This window comes from Cetorhinus maximus, chromosome 9 (genome assembly GCF_964194155.1).
Source record: "Cetorhinus maximus chromosome 9, sCetMax3.hap1.1, whole genome shotgun sequence".
Classification (NCBI taxonomy): domain Eukaryota; kingdom Metazoa; phylum Chordata; class Chondrichthyes; order Lamniformes; family Cetorhinidae; genus Cetorhinus; species Cetorhinus maximus.
In genome coordinates this window covers 7,315,118-7,333,423 of record NC_135887.1, presented here as the reverse complement: position 1 = coordinate 7,333,423, position 18,306 = coordinate 7,315,118, and the positions used below count along the sequence as shown (strand labels likewise).

At 45.0% G+C, this 18,306-nt stretch overlaps 1 protein-coding gene and 1 long non-coding RNA gene across 2 annotated transcripts in view; one reads left to right on the top strand and one right to left on the bottom strand.

The window, feature by feature from the left end:
• The window catches only part of blmh (bleomycin hydrolase), a 100,077-nt gene that overhangs the window by 36,166 nt on the left and 45,605 nt on the right, over positions 1-18,306 (bottom strand). The window contains exons 7-10 of the mRNA XM_078547998.1: positions 13,132-13,287; positions 12,199-12,357; positions 6,479-6,546; positions 4,359-4,476 (exon numbers count right to left, since the gene is read on the bottom strand). Of these exons, the coding sequence (XP_078404124.1) occupies positions 4,359-4,476; positions 6,479-6,546; positions 12,199-12,357; positions 13,132-13,287 (501 nt within the window). The remainder of the gene's footprint in view (positions 1-4,358; positions 4,477-6,478; positions 6,547-12,198; positions 12,358-13,131; positions 13,288-18,306) is intronic.
• Positions 1-18,306, top strand: part of LOC144684338 (uncharacterized) — a 32,742-nt gene that overhangs the window by 5,807 nt on the left and 8,629 nt on the right. The window lies entirely within an intron of this gene.

Below are 18,306 nucleotides of genomic sequence, written 5' to 3'. Positions count from 1 at the left end.
CTGGTTCCTCAACATGGACATTGGAAAGATCAGCTTGTGATAGTAGGGGGAATGAAAACCTCCCAACGTGGCAAAAATGTTCCTCAATTGGAGACCGAGAGGTTTGGTGCGGGAAGAAAAAAAGACAGAAATCCAGCATTGAGGCAAATCTGTCCCATATTCTGACAGTGGGTGCACAATATCTATAATCCCTGGCAGTTACATATCGCCACTAAACGAGCTTTCTTTTTAATGATCATCTCACACCCACATCAGCTTTCTTTACCGCAAACGCAAATTAAAGGTTAGCAGTGATTAAAAAAGAGAAAAAATAATTTCAGGAAGTCACTCACCAAATTCTGTTTCAACTAGTATTAAACAGCGGTGGGTCACGTAATCTATTTATCTCCTGATGCCATTCATATGGCTCATAACAATGTTTGTACAGAGCTCTGTCAGACTCTAATATTAAAGAGCAGATTCCCTTTAATTGGATGTGGATTTTACTTCTGTTTATCTGTTATCCATTTAATTTCATTTTAAATGCAACAGAAACGATGACCATGTCAGACAACTCCAATTGGACTGCTACACAAAGAGGTTATGGTGATTTTCCTGCTTTGTTTTGCAACTTTTTCTTGCTAGTTTGTTCTTCCCCAATTCTGCACTTTCACAAATTCTGCCTCAAATTCAGAACAACTTCATATCTGCCATAAACGGTAATTTTTCAGTATAGATAATTTAAAGGGTGTGCATCATGTTGAGTGGTGTCGGCGTTGAGAAAGTGGATCTCTGCTCATTTCAGGCATCCAGTATCAACATCAAGCATGCACAGGTCATGTACATCCTGAATATCCTGAAGCACATAGAAGCTCCCAATAATGTTATGCCCCAATAATGTATCTCAGCTACAGCCTCAGGGGAAGAGCTACCACTATATCTTTGTGATATTTCTTTCCCCGCCTCCCCGCACCAGCTACCCCAATCGCTGTCCAAGAGAATGCCAAATTAGTACTGAATTAGAGCCACTTTTGGGCTTAAGCCCATGTCCACAGGGAATTAGACTTCGACTACCAAGCTCATTTGACATTGCATCCATAAAGCCAGCATCCATAAAGCCCGCAGAAAGAGGGGAGTTTCATCTCATTAATGTAGACCAGATTTGAACCCAGGGCCCAGTAATATCAGTGGCTAACCAACTACGCTACTTAATTGTTCACGTGACTTACTTATTTTTGTCTCATCTCATGTGGTGAGCTAATAGTGATGTGCTCACTGCTCACTATTGGCGCTATCTACTAAATCCACAAGAAGACGTGATTGATGATGATTCTATCTGCAAATATTAAGAGGTCACTGAACAGAGGTTAACATACATAATAGCGTAAAGCAGATCTGGATTCAGTGCGAGTGGGTTTTATTGTACAAGCCAGATGGTTACTGATCAGTGATTATAGAAAATGGTAAGAATAACAATTTTATTTTGCAATACATTTGCACTGGCCACTTGAGTGGATAATTCAATTTATTGACTTGAATACATTTTTCATAACCATAGGGTATCATTACGGCACAGGAGGTGGTGGCCATTCAGCCCATTGAGTCCATGCTGGATTGCACTCATTTCCTTTGGTCCTGCTGTAGGCAGGACTGTCACTTTACACGGGACTGTTATACATAGTGTAACTGATGGAAAAAGATGTGATTTCATTCGGTTAGCGGTGCCTGTACAAGTGTGAGCAAGCGGAACTCATTTCTCCCTTTAGCACTGCAGGTCCATGAAAATCTGCATAAAATTACACCATTAAGAAAAGGGACCTGTTTTTAGCCACGTATGCACAGGAAGGCAGAGTCATAGGCAGAATTGTCCCAGGTTTGCACCAAGTGCGGTAGCGGGCAGGAAACAGAACGTTTTACCCACTGGCCGCAATGGCGGCTTTTCACACTGTATCATCCCAATCCCGCCTCATTAACCAGGCATTCTCGGGGAACAGGCCATTTCGCTGGCGGCAGCCTCTGATTCGCCCACCACGCCGTCACCTCACTGCTTCCGCACGCCGGGTGCCATAGGTAAAGTGTAGCCACACACACACCTCTCGGTGCTTCCAACTCAGGACTGCTGCACAGGAGACATGGCCCCAAAAGGCAAGAAGACTGAGTCCCCCCCCCCGATTCAGTGACGCGTCCCTGGGACGCCTTCTGGACACCCTCAGAGCCCGTTGCCATGTCCTCTATCCTTGCCCTGGCTGCAGGAGGCCCATTAGTGTCACCACTCTGGCTTGGGAGATGGTGGCAGAGGTGGTCAGTGTCAACGCTGCACAGAAGAGGTCGGCCATACAGTGCAGAAAATGGATGAAAGATCTCATCTGTGCCATCAGTGTAAAGCAATCATCTCATCACTCTAAACTCACACTCACAAGCCCATCACGCATTCACTGGCATCTCACTCACTGCCAGCTCAAGGGACATCACCACTCACTCTCTCTCACACACCCTCACATCCCCATCTGGCCTTATCTCCTCTGGAGACTGCCTCCTCAGCCCTCACCGTCTTGAGGCCACTTGCACAGATCAACATGTGCCCCCACACACATCCTGGGATACCCCCTCCCCCAGTAATGCCCTAGCCCTTCAGCCTCTTCCTTTGCCTGAGGCCACTTCTCCCCCTTCCCCAAGCAAGCCCTAGCCCTCCAGCCACGAAAAGCCACCCTCACCTGACGGCTGGTCTGGTAGGTAGGGACCTGCCTCTGAGCCCTCCTATAAGTGAGGTGGTGCTGTCTGTGAAGCCTGGCGCTGTCTGTGAAGCCTGGCGCTGGTGACTGCGAGTGCTGCCCGAAGAAAGGTAGACAAACAAACCTCGAAGTCCTGAGTGAAGTGCAGCTCACCAGGTGCACGTCTCATGTACAGTTATGAAACACATTGACGTCCAATTACACTGACGTGCTCGGATGATCCAGTGTTTGGGGGGGGTGGGGGGGGGGTGATTTCAGTGGGCTTATAATGATATGCAGATGTACTACAATGAAGTTCCCAACATACGGCAGTGGGAAACGTGGCCTGCCATTGACGGGCAGAATGGACAATTGCAAACTGGTTTCACAATGTCGTGAAACCGATTTTTGGCCTTCTCGCCATATTGTCCGCTCACGCCGCCAAACACGCCTGTCGCCAACGGGCACGGAAAATTCCGTCCATAAATTCTGTCCTCCCAAAACTTGATCTATAGAAATGTCAAATATAAACGCGCTTTTATGAAGGTATTTGGAACGATGTCTGCAGGTGATTGAGTCAGAGACAAGGCGATTTGTCCCTAGGATCGCCTTAAATTAACTCAGGGTTTGGTGCGAAAAGGTTTGGAAGTGTTTGTACATTTAAGCTGTGGCTACTTCAGACGAAGAAAAGAAAATGGACCCTGGTCCATCATGAGAATTGTAATCAAAAACCTTGTGAAAAGGAGGTTTGGATAGACATCGATGTAAACATGCCCACACATTTTAATGGGTTTAAGAAACCTTACTAAAATGGACATTAGCAACATTTTATACTCAACATTATTCAAATGGTAAAAGTGAGACTGATATTTCTTAATTGAGTTTGATTTATGAATGGCCTTTGAAATTTATTGTACTCATAATTATGTTAGTGATTGAATGGAAAGCAGTAATTTTTTTTAGTTTGCCATTTTGTTGACTCATTGGGTCCTTTATTTTTTTAAACATCTTTACGTTCTCCTTTGCTCACCTCTCAGATTCTGTTGCCAAGAGTCAGGCTGAATGAGCTTTACATCCATGCTAATTGACAGTGTATTCTTCTGTCAGCGAGTCATATTAAGTAAAGTATTAAAGAGTTTACAGTTTCAGCAAGTTTCTCCTCACTTCATTTGGGTTATGCAAACATTAGTAAAAGGGCATACAAGGTTCCAATCGAAATAAAAAAAGTCATACTCTTTTTGCAATTGCATTCAAGTTCAATGAAGGCATCGAAGGAACAACAAAAGAAGTGCAAAATGCAATGATATGTTGAGGAATTTTGTATACACTGGTAAAGCTTAAAAAGCACAAGACTTTTGGCTGTACTAGATTTGAAGAGGATTATCAGCCTGTTGTTTACGGACAAATCAAAAAATTGCAAGTTCATGGCACCATCCCGCTTTCTTTGAAGCTGAAAGTACATAGCAGTGATGTGTACCAGTCAGATTTCAAAACTAATAGATTAACTTTTGGTAGAACAATGCGCACTATTGTGAAGGAAAGAGCGGCTATACACTGTTACCCCTCTCTCTGAAAAACATCACTACAAATCAAATGGCTCTGGACAGGTCCAGTCACCTACGTAAATAAAGCCTGGGGGAAGACAGTTAACTGTTGAATGCAAGTTACCTTTTCAGAGTAGCCAGTGAGAACCATAGCATGAGTCATCTGTGATTCGCCATACATCAGCCTTTCTGCTTTGCCCAAGTTATTCAGTGAAACTCCGAACAGCAGCTCTCGGTTAAGTCTGCAGCAATGACAAAGTTTTGTGAATGGCCAGTATGTTTTGACTTTTAAAGGCATTTACTTTTGTCACCATTTGGTTTTGTTTCTATTATTTGTTTGCTTTTTGCCTTTGCCAAATACCTTTGTCCCTAATCTGCGTAACAAGGCACACTTGTGCAGCCCATGCAAAAAATAAATAATGGCTATTTGTCTATGCTCAGTTCACTAACTGGTGTTAGTCCACACCAGGACTTAGATCGGTGATCAAAAAAATGTTTAATATTGACATTCTTAACAGTTGTAAGGTGCACATGAGGCCCAAAAACCATAAATCTAGTATATTAGTCACAGAAGCAAAGCAATATGCCTGGTATTATTTCACAAAAATGACACGAATCATAACTTTGAAATTAAAAGCTGCACCTTTCTACTAAAACAACTCTGATGCCTCCAAATTATTACAGGCATGTACAGTACCTTTTCAAATTATACAGTGCATATTTTCCTTGCCGTTACTGAATGTATGCTTCCAATAACAAAGTTCTAGATTATTACTTCCTGATATGCACTAAAGGTCAGAAAATGTAATCCACATTGGCAACAGAATTTTACATATTTTTTTCTATATCAGGGTCACTTCAGCAATCTCCCCTGCTCCCAGGAAGGTGCCTTACTTAAAGCAGGCGTTGGTTGGCAAATTGGAGAATTTCTTTTGAGTGCCACTCCTTGGTGGGAGTCGTCATCCAATTTATCCAATAGGATACAGGGTCAGCACTTGCGTTGTTTATATTAATCAGCACCAACTCATTTATTCAGCTTTCTATCCTGCCTATATCTAACCACTCATGGTAACTATACATCGACATATCAGCTTCTGGAGTGGAACGAACACAAGAACACACGGTTCTTAATCTTAAAATCAGTGCCTTTTTGCAAGGGTTACTGCATCTGAACTGAAACCTTCACCTGGCTGATATTAAAGAAAAATGAAAAGTGTATGCATGCAGAAATACTTGCATCGAAAAAAGAACTTAATAATATTGGTAAGAAACAGAACTGCGATCTTGTCTGATTAAAATGAATAGGTATTCTAATTAAATCCTCTCTTTTGTTACTTTTTCTAAAACCTCAATTTTATGCAATCCACTGTAGCTCTATTGTTTAGGGCAGAAATAACAGAGCTTCATAAAGGAGATTGGCCCTGATGTTAAAGCAGAGCTGGGTTATGGGCAGGAGTAAGGGGAAGGGTTGGGGGTCCAATTACCTGTGCAGAACCCGGAAGAGAAGTTAGTGGGTTGGAAGATCAGATTTTAACATGGCTGCCTAATTATAATTTTTACTTACTGGGTTTTGCATGTCCCAAGCAGGGGCATGAACAGCACAATCCAAAAACATCACTTTTAAAAGGCCAAGCCAAAAATTGAATTTGAAGGTTTTAGAAGGAGCTGGTGAGATGTGCTGAAGACGGATTGAGGATGAGCGAGGACACTCAGAGCACCAAGCTATGACAATGTTTTCCTCGAGTTACTGCGAGATACTGTCATGGGTAGGAGTGACATAATTTTCCCCAGCAATGGTAGGAAAGTGGGACCGGTTAGCTCTATTGGCCAGATGACTAGCTGTACCTCCAGGGGCCGGTGAGCAGTCTTTTGTAGTGGGGGGGAGAACTCCATAACCCAGAGGTTATTGGGTATGCAGCTAATAACCTAGAACAGGGATCTTCAAATCTGAGCATCTGGAGGGGACGCTGCACGTTTTATGTTTGCTCATCCCTCCCATTTTATCTTGTAAAATTCATAACAGAAATTTCCAGTAAAATCGCTTTTCACTTGAGGCTATAAATGAAAATATGTCAAAAGCCATTACAGTCAACAAAGCTAATGTAGAAATAGGACCACTGAAATGGGTATGTGTGTTAAGTAGGGCTATTATCAAGACAAATATCTTAACAACGTACAGCAATGGTTTGTGCTACTTTCAGTCTATACAGCACAACTTTATTTCTTTCATGTTTCGGTACTTACACTTGAGGATCATTAATCCCCAGCTTGTTGCAAAATCCCTTCCCAACATCGCATCCAAACCAGACTGCCTAAACATGAAATTAACAACATTAGAAAGAAACACAGAAATTGCATTTTTACTGCAGCGTTCATGACCTCCGGACGACTCAAAATGCATCACAGCCAATGATCTGCTTTTGAAGTTTAGTCACCGTTGTAATGTAGGAAACATAACAGCCAATTTTGGCACAGCAATGTCCAACAATAGCAATAAATAACGATGAAGTAGTCTGTTTTAGCGATGTTGGGTGACAGATAAATATTGACCATGGCCTAGGGTGAATGCTCCTGCTTTTCTTTAAAATGGTATCATGGGATCTGAGAGGACACCTTGGTTTAATATCTAATCTGGAAGATAATGCACCACTCCCTCAGTACTGCACTGACGTGTCAGTGCTCAGGTCTCTGGAGTAAGGCTTCAACCTACCATCGTCTGGCTCAGGGACATGAGTGCCACTCATTGATCCAAGGCCAACACCTGTTGGTATTCAGAGAGGTCCATTACTCATTTATTATACCAATAAAAAGGTTGTGTTTGTTTATTATAGGCTTTAAGTCACAGCGCGAGCAGAGACCAGTCTTCCCTGACGCTACCTCTCAGTGTTATCAGGGCCCTGCACCAGGGACTTTACCCACAGGATATCCAGAAATGGTTTAGTTTGCACAGCAAAAAAATGGTGGTCAGAGGTGGGGCCAGAACAGGAGCTGCAGCTTTAGGTTGACTGAGCTGGACGGGGGGGGGGGGGGGTGGGGGGGGGGGGGGGAGCCTGGTATGAGAACAGCATACCACATCGCCCAGAGAATAAACAGCAAAGAAGATAAAACATATAGCATACAATGGAGCTGGAATGGGCGTGAGGTGTCAGCTCCCACTCACAGACGTTCACAGTCTGTGAACGTGGGGAAAATGCCATGGAAACAAAGACACTTCTTTTTAACATGTTACTGGAGAAAATAAAGGGACAGTGTAATGATTGCAATGAGATTTCAGCAGCAAAGAAACCGAAAGCCATTTTGCCATTAAACAATTTCAAAGCTACGTTCTAACGTAGCCTGGAAGTTTTGGATGTGTTTTCATTGTGAGTATTGGGGAGTAGCTTTTCTGGAGGTTAAAAATTATTATGGTTGTGAGTATTTTTAATCTCACAGAGCCGTCTTCTGGTCTTAGAAGTGACTCCAAACCCAGAATGGAAGAAAGGGTGGAGGAAGCTCCTGACTGAGGCAGAACAAGAGCTGCTCACATTCTTTAAAAAATTCTTCCATGGGATGTGAGCCTCGCTGGCTGGGCCAGCATTTGTATAGCCCATCCCTAACTGCACTTGAGAAGGTGGTGGTGAGCTGCCTTCTTGAACCGCTGCAGTCCATGCGGTATAGATACACCCACAGTGCTGTTAAAGGGAGGGAGTTCCAGTATTCTGACCCAATGACAGTGAAGGAAGGTGTATGGCCTGGAGGGGATGTAGGTGGTGGTGTTCCCATGCATCCGCTGCCCTGTCCTTCTAGGTGGTCAAGGTCGCGGCTTTGGAAGGTGCTGTCGAAGGAGCCTTGGTGAGTTGCTGCAGTGCATCTTGTAGATTGTACACACTGCTACCACTGTGCATCAGTGGTGGAGGGAGTGGATGTTGAAGGTGGTGGATGGAGTGCCAATCAAACAGGCGGCTTTGTCATGGATGGTCGAGCTTCTCAAATATTGTTGGAGCTGCATTCCTCCAGGCAGTTGGACAGTATTCCATCACACCCCTGACTTGTACCTTGTAAATGGTGGAGGCTTTGGGGAGTCAGGAGGTGAGTTACTCTCTACAGAATCCTCAACCTCTGACCTGCTGCTTTAGCCACAGCATTTATATGGCTAGTCCAGTTCAGTTTCTGGTCACTGGATAGTGGGGGATTCAGTGATTGTAATGCCATTGAATGTCATGGGGAGATGATTAGATTCCCTCTCGCTGGAGATGGTCATTGCCTGGCACTTGTGTGGCACAAATTTCCACTTATCAGCCCAAGCCTGATTATTGTCCAGGTCTTGCTGCAAATGGGCATGGACGACCTCAGTATCTGAGGAGTCGCGAATTGTGCTGAACATTGTGCAATCATCAGGGAACATCCCCATTTCTGAACTTACGATGGAGGGAAGGTCATTGATGAAGCAGCTGAAGATGGTTGGGCAGAGGACCCTATCCTGAGAACTCCGGCAGCGATGCCCTGGAACTGAGATAATTGACCTCCAACAACCACAAATATCTTCCTCTGTGCTAGGTATGACTCCAAACAGTGGAGTGTTTTCCCCGATTCCCATTGGCTCCAGTTTTGTTAGGGCTCCTTGATGCCACACTCGATCAAATGCTGCCTTGATGTCAAGGGCAGTCACTCTCACCTCACCTCTGGAGTTCAGCTCTTTTGTCCATGTTTGGACTAAGGGTGTAATGAGGTCAGGATCTGAGTGGCCCTGGCAGAACCCAAACTGAGTGTCAGTGAGCAGAATAAGTGTTGCCTGTTAGCACTGTTGACGACCCCTTCCATCATTTTGCTGATGATTTAGAGTAGACTGATGGAGTGATAATTGACCGGGTTGGATTTGTCCTGCTCTTTGTGGACATGACATACCTGGGCAATTTTCACATTGCTGGGCAGGTGGCATTGTTTAGCTATACTGGAACAGCTTAGCTAAGTGCCCAGCTAGTTCTAGAGCACAAGTCTTCAGTACTATTGCTGACTATTGTCAGATCCTATTGCCTTTGTAGTATCCATTGCCTTCAGCCGTTTCTTGATATTGTATGGAGTGAATTGAATTGGCTGAAATCTGGCACCTGTGATGCTGGGAACCTCAGGAGGAGGACGAGATGGATCATCCACTCGGCATTTCTGACTGAAGATTGTTGCAAATGCATCAGCCTTGTCTTTTGCACTGATGTGCTGTGTTCCCCGTCATGGAGAACGGGGATATCTGTGGAGCCTCCTCCTCCAGTCAGTTGCTCATGGCCCATGGTGCCTCATGGATGCCCAGTTTTGAGTTGCTACATTGGTTTGAAATTTGTCCCATTTAGCACAGTGGTCGTGCCACATAACATGATGGAGGGTATCCTCAATGTGAAGTGGGACATGGGGGCGGTAGGTGGTAACTAGAAGGAGGTTTCCTTGCCCATATTTGACCTGATGCCATGAGGCTTCATGAGGTCCACAGTGAATGTTGGACTCCCTCCTAACCGTATACCACTGTACTGCCACCTCTGGTTATTCTGTCCTGCCGGTGGGACTGGACATAGCCAGGGATGGTGATGGTGGTGGCTGGGACATTATCTGTAAGGTATGTTTCTGTGAGTATGACTATGTCAGGCTGTTGCTTGACTCATCTGTGAGACAGCTCTCACAATTTTGACACAAGCCCCAGGACACAAGCCCCTCATAATCTTGTACACCTCGATCAGGTCGCCCCTCAGTCTTCTCTGCTCCAACGAAAACAACCCAAGTCTATCCAACCTCTCTTCATAACTTAAATGTTTCATCCCAGGCAACATCCTGGTGAATCTCCTCTACACCCCCTCCAGTGCAATCACATCCTTCCTATAATGTGGCGACCGGAACTGCACACTGTACTCCAGCTGTGGCCTCACCAAGGTTCTATACAACTCCAAAATGACCTCCCTACTTTTGTAATCTATGCCTCGATTGATAAAGGCAAGTGTCCCATATGCTTTTTTCACCACCCCACTAACATGCCCCTCCGCCTTCAGAGATCTATGGACACACACGCCAAGGTCCCTTTGTTCCTCAGAACTTCCTAGTGTCATTGTCAAATTACTCCTTGTCAAATTACTCCTTCCAAAGTGTATCACCTCACACATTTCAGGGTTAAATTCCATCTGCTACTTATCTGCCCATTTGACCATCCCATCTATATCCTCCTGTAGCCCAAGACATTCAACCTCACTGTTAACCACCCGGCCAATCTTTGTGTCATCCAGAAACTTACTAATCCTACCCCCCACATAGTCACCTATGTCGTTTATATAAATGACGAATAATAGGGGACCCAGCACAGATCCCTGTGGTATGCCACTGGACACTGGCTTCCAGTCACTAAAGCATCCTTTTGCCATCACCCGCCGCCTCCTACAACTAAGCCAATTTTGAATCCACCTTATCAAATTACCCTGTACCCCATGTGCATTTGCCTTCTTTATAATTTTTGGTAGTTTTATCTTTTCTCTTTTTTTAAAAAAAAATTCATCCATGGGATGTGGGCATCACTGGCTAGGCCAGCATTTATTGCCCATCCCTACTTGCCCATTTAAGAGTCAGACACATTGCTGTGGGTCTGGAGTCACATGTAGGCCAGACCAGGTAAGGACGGCAGATTTCCTTCCCTAAAGAACATTAGCAAACCAGATGGGTTCTTATGACTATCGGCAATGGTTTTGTGGTCATCATCAGACTGTTAATTCCAGATTTTTATTGAATTCAAATTTCACCATCATGCCGTGAACCCAGGTCCCCAGAGCATTACTCTGGGTCTGTCTAATACTAGTCCAGTGACAATACCACTGTGCCACTGCCTCCACTATCAACATCCTGGGGCTTGCCAATGAACTTAACTGGACTAGCCATATAGATTCTGTGGCTATAAAAAGGTCAGAGGCTAGGAATCCTGTGGCGAGTAACTCACCTCCTGACTCCCCAAAGCCTGTCCACTATCTACAAGGCACAAGTCAGGAGTGTAATGGAATACTCTCCACTTGCCTGGATGAGTGCAGCTCCCACAGCACTCAAGAGGCTTGACACCATCCAGGACAAAGCAGCCCACTTGATTGGGACCATATCCAGAAACATTCGCTCCCTCTACCGACGCACAATGGCAGCAGTGTGTATCATTTGCAAGATGCACTGCAGGAACTCACTAAGGCTCCTTAGGCAGCACCTTCCAAACCCACAACCACCACCATCTAGAAGGACAATGGCAGCAAACACAAGGGAACACCATCACCTGGAAGTTCCCCTCCAAGCCGCTCCCATCCCGACTTAGAAACATATCGCTGTTCCTTCACTGTCGCTGGATCAAAATCCTGGAACTCCCTCCCTAACAGCACTGTGGGTGTATCTACACCACATGGGCCGCAGCGGTTCAAGAAGGCAGCTCACCACCACCTCCTCAAGGGCAATTAGTGTGGAAAATTAATGCTGGCCTAGCCAGCAACATCACATCCCACACACGAATATAAAAAAATCACTTCCAAGTTTGACTTGTTCACTTATCGGAGCCGAAAGGACAGACTGAAGACCTGTTCCTAGAGGAGGCCACGTTATAGAGTGTCATTACGAGGAGCACATGAGTAGCCCAATGTGTCCAGCCCTCCAATTGTTTCCCCATTCCCTGCGAGGCGCAAGATGGAAATGCAATGCCCCACGTCTCTGCTCATGACATCTTTGGAACAGAACAATTGAAAGATATAGTGCGATACAAGGGAGATAACTGAGGCATATTAGCCTGAATTTCCTCCTGGGACGGACAAAACTTCCTTATCATAAATATTTAGAGGCAAATTGAGACTTTGTGGAGATTTTCAGTTTAGTTACCTGCCATTTGCTCCCATAGATTTACACGAGTGGATTGTACTGTAATTTAGTGAATGTTTTAATTTTTACTACAAATTGTAATTATAGAAGGCTAAAATTTAGAATATGCAAACCTCTCCATCCTTGATGGAAACAGCAGCCAACTGCTTTAATACATTAATTGGCTGGTTGATGTATAAAGTCTTCCTCGCATTCACCATGTTATTCAGGAAATCGACCGTGTACAGTTTTCCATAGGGGTTGAAACATCTGGGATCATTAACCAGGCACACCTACAAAACAAACAGCAAAAATCATTCTTTAGTATTGTGGTCAGTAATGGGCAAGTATTTCATCAACCAAATCTTACTAACTAAACACAACAGTTATCTTAATTCTAACTGACCATCCGATCATAAGTGTAAATTGCATATTCAAATCAGGTTTTTATGCCTGGTATTACCATTAAACATCACCATTGACCTTTATTTTAGGGCAAGCCTAATTAGCATCAAGGAGCTTTAGGCAATGTTGAATGCCATTTTAAATATCTGTCACTAGATGCCTTTCAGCCTTTTCTGGCATTGTTTTACATTACTGTGCTTTGTAATAATATTTACAGTGCACTGAAAGCACATCATGGGTTCATCTGACCAAATCCAGAGGCTTAGGAATTGTCATGCCATATCTTTCATTCCTCAGTCACTTATTTTTGGAAAATGGAAAATCAATACGTCTTAAAATGATTTTATTTCTGGTGAAATCCAACACAGGAAGAAGCTAGAGAAGTACATAAGGGAGGAAGGAACAGATGGATATTATGAGAGTTAGATGAAGTAGGATGGGAGAAAGCTCATTTGGAACATAAACATCAGCTTAGATCACTTAGACCAAATGGCCCATTTCTGTGCTGTAAATTCTGTGTAATAAGCACATTGGTTCTGGTTGGTCAAGAACCGAGTTGGTGTTGGGACTGTCAATAAACAGGAGAAGGTATTGCTAAAATAAAGCCATTAATAGCAAGTACATCTCTGATAGGCAACAACTCCACAGGTCATTTCTCCTACCTTGTCTTCCATGTTGAAAAATGGCTTCACATGTTGTGTGTAGAACTGAAGCGGTGTCAGTGGCCCAATCTTCTGGTAGTTCTTCTCTTTATCTCGGAATTCCCAGGTAAAAGTTTCAGGAGGGGTGCCCAGACAAATATTAACTATTCTGAAGACCTACAAAAGACAACAAACAGTTCCATTATCTGCTAATGAATCAATTTACTCAGAAGCAACCCCTAAAACAGGAGGAAAGTATTCTTTCATCATGAGAGGACATTATGCAATGACAACATGGGTGAAGTGAGGTTGCAAAATGTGTAAGGATCCATCCATGGAGGGAAAATGTGAAATTGTACATTTTGGCAGGAAGAATAAAAAGCATATTATCTAAATAGTGAGACAGTGTAGAGCTGAGGTGCAGAGGAAGTTGGGTGTCCGAGTGCATGAATTGCAAAAGGTCAGTCTGCAGGTACAGCAAGCAATGAGGAAGGCTAATGGAATGTTGTCATTCATTGCAAGGGGAATTGAATACAAAAGTAGAGAGGTTATGCGGCAGCTGTACAGTGCATTGGTGAGACCACATCTGGAGTATTATGTACAGTATTGGTCTCCTTATTTAAGGAAGGATGCAAATGCATTGGAAGCAGTTCAGAGGTTTATTGGACTAATACCTGGAATGGGAGGGTTGTCTTACGATGAAAGGTTGGATAGGCTAGGCTTGTATCCGCTGGGGTTTAGAAGATTAAGAGGCGGCTTTATTGAAACATATAAGATCCTAAAGGTGTAAGTCAACGCACCATCTAAACCGTGTTGTATTAATCATGTAACCGTGCTTTTATTTCTTTCATATTAATGAATGTAAGCTGGTTGTGGTGAAGTCCTGTGGGCAGAGTTTGTCTTATGGTGATCAGATGATGGGGATATGGAGAAGAGTTTTGACCAAAGACATCACTGAGGCTCATATTGAACTTATAAAAATAAAGACAGTTTCAACTAGACAGGCAGACACACAGTCTACAGAACCTGAACCAGACGATGGCCACTCGGGAATGTGAGAGTCTCCTCCTTCCTGCCCCAAGAAACTGTGATCGCACCCATTATTGGCATGCACCTGGAGACATGCCCCCCACCTCCCACGCTAAGGGCAGGATATGACCACATAGGGTTGGTCCTGGATGGCAAGGGTGGGTTCTTGGGATTCCTAAGCAACCAGGGTCATTTTGGGTATGTATTATTGTTTAGAGATTTAATAAAGGTGTTTCACATTTAGTGAAACGGTATCCAAGTTGTTGTTGTCAATTGATATCAAGAGTAGAGACAAGAGCCTTTAGACCAGAGAGGGGGGATTCTTACAAGGGGTCTTGACAGGGTGGGTGTGGAAAGGATATTTCCTCTTATGGGGAATCTGGAAGGGTGGCCACTATTTAAAAATAAGGGGTCACCCATTTAAGACAGAGATTCGGAGAAATTTTTTTTCTCTGAGTGTAGTGAGTCTTTGGAGCTCTCTTCCTCAAAAGGCAGTGGAAGCGAGGTCTTTGAATGTTTTTAAGGCAGAGCTAGATAGATTCTTGATAAGCAAGAGGGTGAAAGGTTATTGGTGGTAGGTGGGAATGTGGAGTTGAGGTTACAATGAGATCAGCCATGATCTTACTGAATGGCGGAGCAGGCTCGAGTATTCTACTCCTGCTCCTAATTCATATGTTAATACGTATCACAAACAAGGTTGCTTAACTATCCAAAAGTACTACCAAACCGTGGAGGCATTTAAAAATGTTTCCCTGGTGTAATCTTCTGTGGATGTTCTGCTGTTTAATTTCTTTGTAGTCAGTAGTGCATATGTGGTCCTGTCATTGTCCCTGGCTCAACATCCTAGAATTTCCTACCTAATATCATCATAGGAGCACCATTAGTCAGCAGTGGTTCAATGATGGTCGGTGACCAGGGTATGTCGCACAGACAGGGACACGCACACGCACAATGTTGCCCCTAACCCTCTCCATCCTGGGAGCCTGAAAACATGGGGTTTTCAGCTTCAGGGAGTGTATATGCAGATGCGTATCTAACCTATGGTCAGGAACAGACTGAAGCTGAAATCCAGTCAAACCTGAGTCACTCAGAGGCCAAGCTCCAAACTCTCGTCGACGCATTCACGGAGGTGGATAAAAAAAAATGGGCTTAAGGCTGAACATCTGGAAGACAAAAGGATCTGGACCAGTCCACTCCCGCTGTGCAACACTGTCCCTCCAACTATAAAGACCACGGCAAACCATTGGACAACATGGATCATTTCTCATACCTTGGGAGCCTCCTCTCATTGAGGGCAGACATCGATGATGAAACTCAACATCACCTCCAGTGTGCCAGCGCAGCCTTTGGCTATCTGAGGAAAACAGTAATGACAAAGACCTCAAACCCAGCACCAAGCTCATGGTCTACAGGGCTGCAGTGCTACCCACCCCCCCTGTATGCAACAGAGACCTGGACAACGGACAGCAGACACCTTAAATCCCTGAAGAAATATCACCAGCGATGCCTCCGCAAAATCCTAAAAATTCAAAGGCAGGATAGGTGCTCCAATATCAGTGTCCTCCGTCAGGCCAACATCCCCAGTATTGATGCACTGGTTATGGCTAATCAGCTACGTTGGGCTACATCATCTGCATGCCTGACACAAGACTCCCAAAACAGGCACTCTACTCCGAGCTTCGTCATGGCAAGCAGTAACCAGGAGGGCCGAGGAAATGTTTCAGGGACGTCCTCAAAGCCTCCCTGAAAAAAATGCAACATCCCCACTGATTTCTGGGAATCTCTTGTTCGAGACCGCTCAAACTGGAGATAAGCATCCGCCAAAGTGCCAACCATTCCGAACGTCTCCGCCAGGCCCAAAACAGCGGAAGGAGCATACCAAAATCCAAGCATTCCGCCCACCCACCTCATCCTTGGGGGAAGCGATGGTATACTGGACTAGTAATCCGGAGACCCAGAGTAATGCTTTGAGGACCCAGGTTCGAACCCCACCACATCAGATGGTGGAATTTGAATTCAATAAAAATTTGGAATTAAAAGTCTAATGATGAGCATGAAACGATTGTAAAAAAACCCATCTGGTTCACCAATGCCCTTTAGGGAATGAAATCTGCCATTCTTACCCAGTCTGGCCTCCATGTGACTCCAGACCCACAGCAATGTGGTTGACTCTGAAATGGCCCAGCAAGCCACTCAGTTGTAACAAACCACTACAAAGTTGCAAAAAGGAATAAAATCGGACAGACCATCCGGCATTGTCCTAGGCACCGGAAACAACAACAGCAAACTCAGCCCTGTCGACCCTGCAAAGTCCTCCTTACTAACATCTGGAGACTAGTGAGCTGGAGAGCTGTCTCACAGACTAGTCAAGCAACAGCCTGACTTAGTCATCCTCACAGAATCGTATCTTACAAATAATGTCCCAGGCACCACCATCGCCATCCCCGGGTATGTCCTGTCCCACTGACAGGTTAGACCCATCAGAGGTGGGGCACAGTGGTATACAGTTGGGAGGGAGTTGCCTTTGGAGTCTTCAACATTGACTCCGGACCCCATGAGGTCTCATGGCATCAGGTCAAACATGGGCAAGGAAACCTCCTGCTGATTACCACATACTGTCCTCTCTCAGCTGATGAATCAGTGCTCCTCCATGTTGAACACGACTTGGAGGAAGCACCGAGGGTGGCAAGGACACAGAACGTACTCTTGGTGGCTCAGTGGCTCGGTAGCGCCACTACTGGCCGAGCTCTAAAGGACATAGCTGCTAGACTGGTCTGCAGCAGGTGGTGAGGGAACCAACAAGAGGGAGAAACATACTTGACCTCATCCTCACCAACCTGCCTGCCGCAGGTGCATCTGTCCATGACAGTATCGGTAGGAGTGACTACCACACAGTCCTCATGTAGACGAAATCCCGCCTTCACATTGAGAATACCCTCCATCGTGTTGTGTGGCACTACCACCATGCTAAATGGGATCGATTTCGAACAGATCTAGCAACTCAAGACTGGGCCTCCATGAGGCGCTGTGGGCCATCAGCAGCAGCAGAATTGTACTTGAACACAATCTGTAACCTCATGGACCGGCATATCCCCCACCCTACCATTAATATCGAGCCAGGGGATCAACCCTGGTTCAATGAAGAGTGCAGGAGAGCGTGCCAGGTACATCACCAGGCATACCTAAAAATGAGGTATCAACCTGATGAAGCTATAACACAGAACTACTTGCATGCCAAACAGCATAAGCAGCAAGTGATAGACAGAGCTTAGTTAGTCCCACAACTAACAGATCAGATATAAGCTCTGCAGTCCTGCCACACACAATTGTGAATGATGGTGGGCAATTAAACAACTCACTGGAGGAGGAAGCTTCACAAATATCCCCATGGAGCCCAGCACGTTAGTGCAAAAGACGAGGCTGAAGCATTTGCTACAATGTTCAGCTAGAAGTGCCGAGCGGATGATCCATCTCGGCCTCCTACGGAGGTTCCCAGCATCACAGATGCCAGTCTTCAGCCAATTTGATTCACTCTTCGTAATACCAAGAAATGGCTGAAGGTACTGGATACTGCAAAGGCTATGGGCCCTGACAATGTTCCGGCAATAGTACTGAAGACTTGTGCTCCAGAACTTGCCACACCCCTAACCAAACTGTTCCAGTACAGCTACAACACTGGCATCTACCCGGCTATGTGGAAAATTGCCCAGGTGTGTCCTGTACACAAAGAGCAGGACAAATCCAACTCGGCCAATAACAGCCCCATCAGTCTACTCCATCATCAGTGAAGTAATGTAGGGGCCATTTACAGTGCTATCAAGCAACACTTGCTTCGCAATAACCTGCTCACTGATGCCCAGTTTGGGTTCCACCAGGGTCACTCAGCTCCTGACCTCATTACAGCCTTGGTTCAAACATGGACAAAAGAACTGAACTCCCGAGGTGAGGTGAGTGACTGCCCTTGACACCAAGGCCGCATTTAACTGTGTGGCATCAAGCAGCCCTAGCAAAACTGGAGTCAATGGGAATCAGGAGGAAAATTGGTTGAAGTTATACTTAGCACAAAGGAAGATGGTTGTGGTTGTTGGAGGTCAGTCATCTCAGCTCCAGGACATTACTACAGGAGTTCCACAGGGCAGTGTCCTCAGCTCAACCATCTTCAGCTGC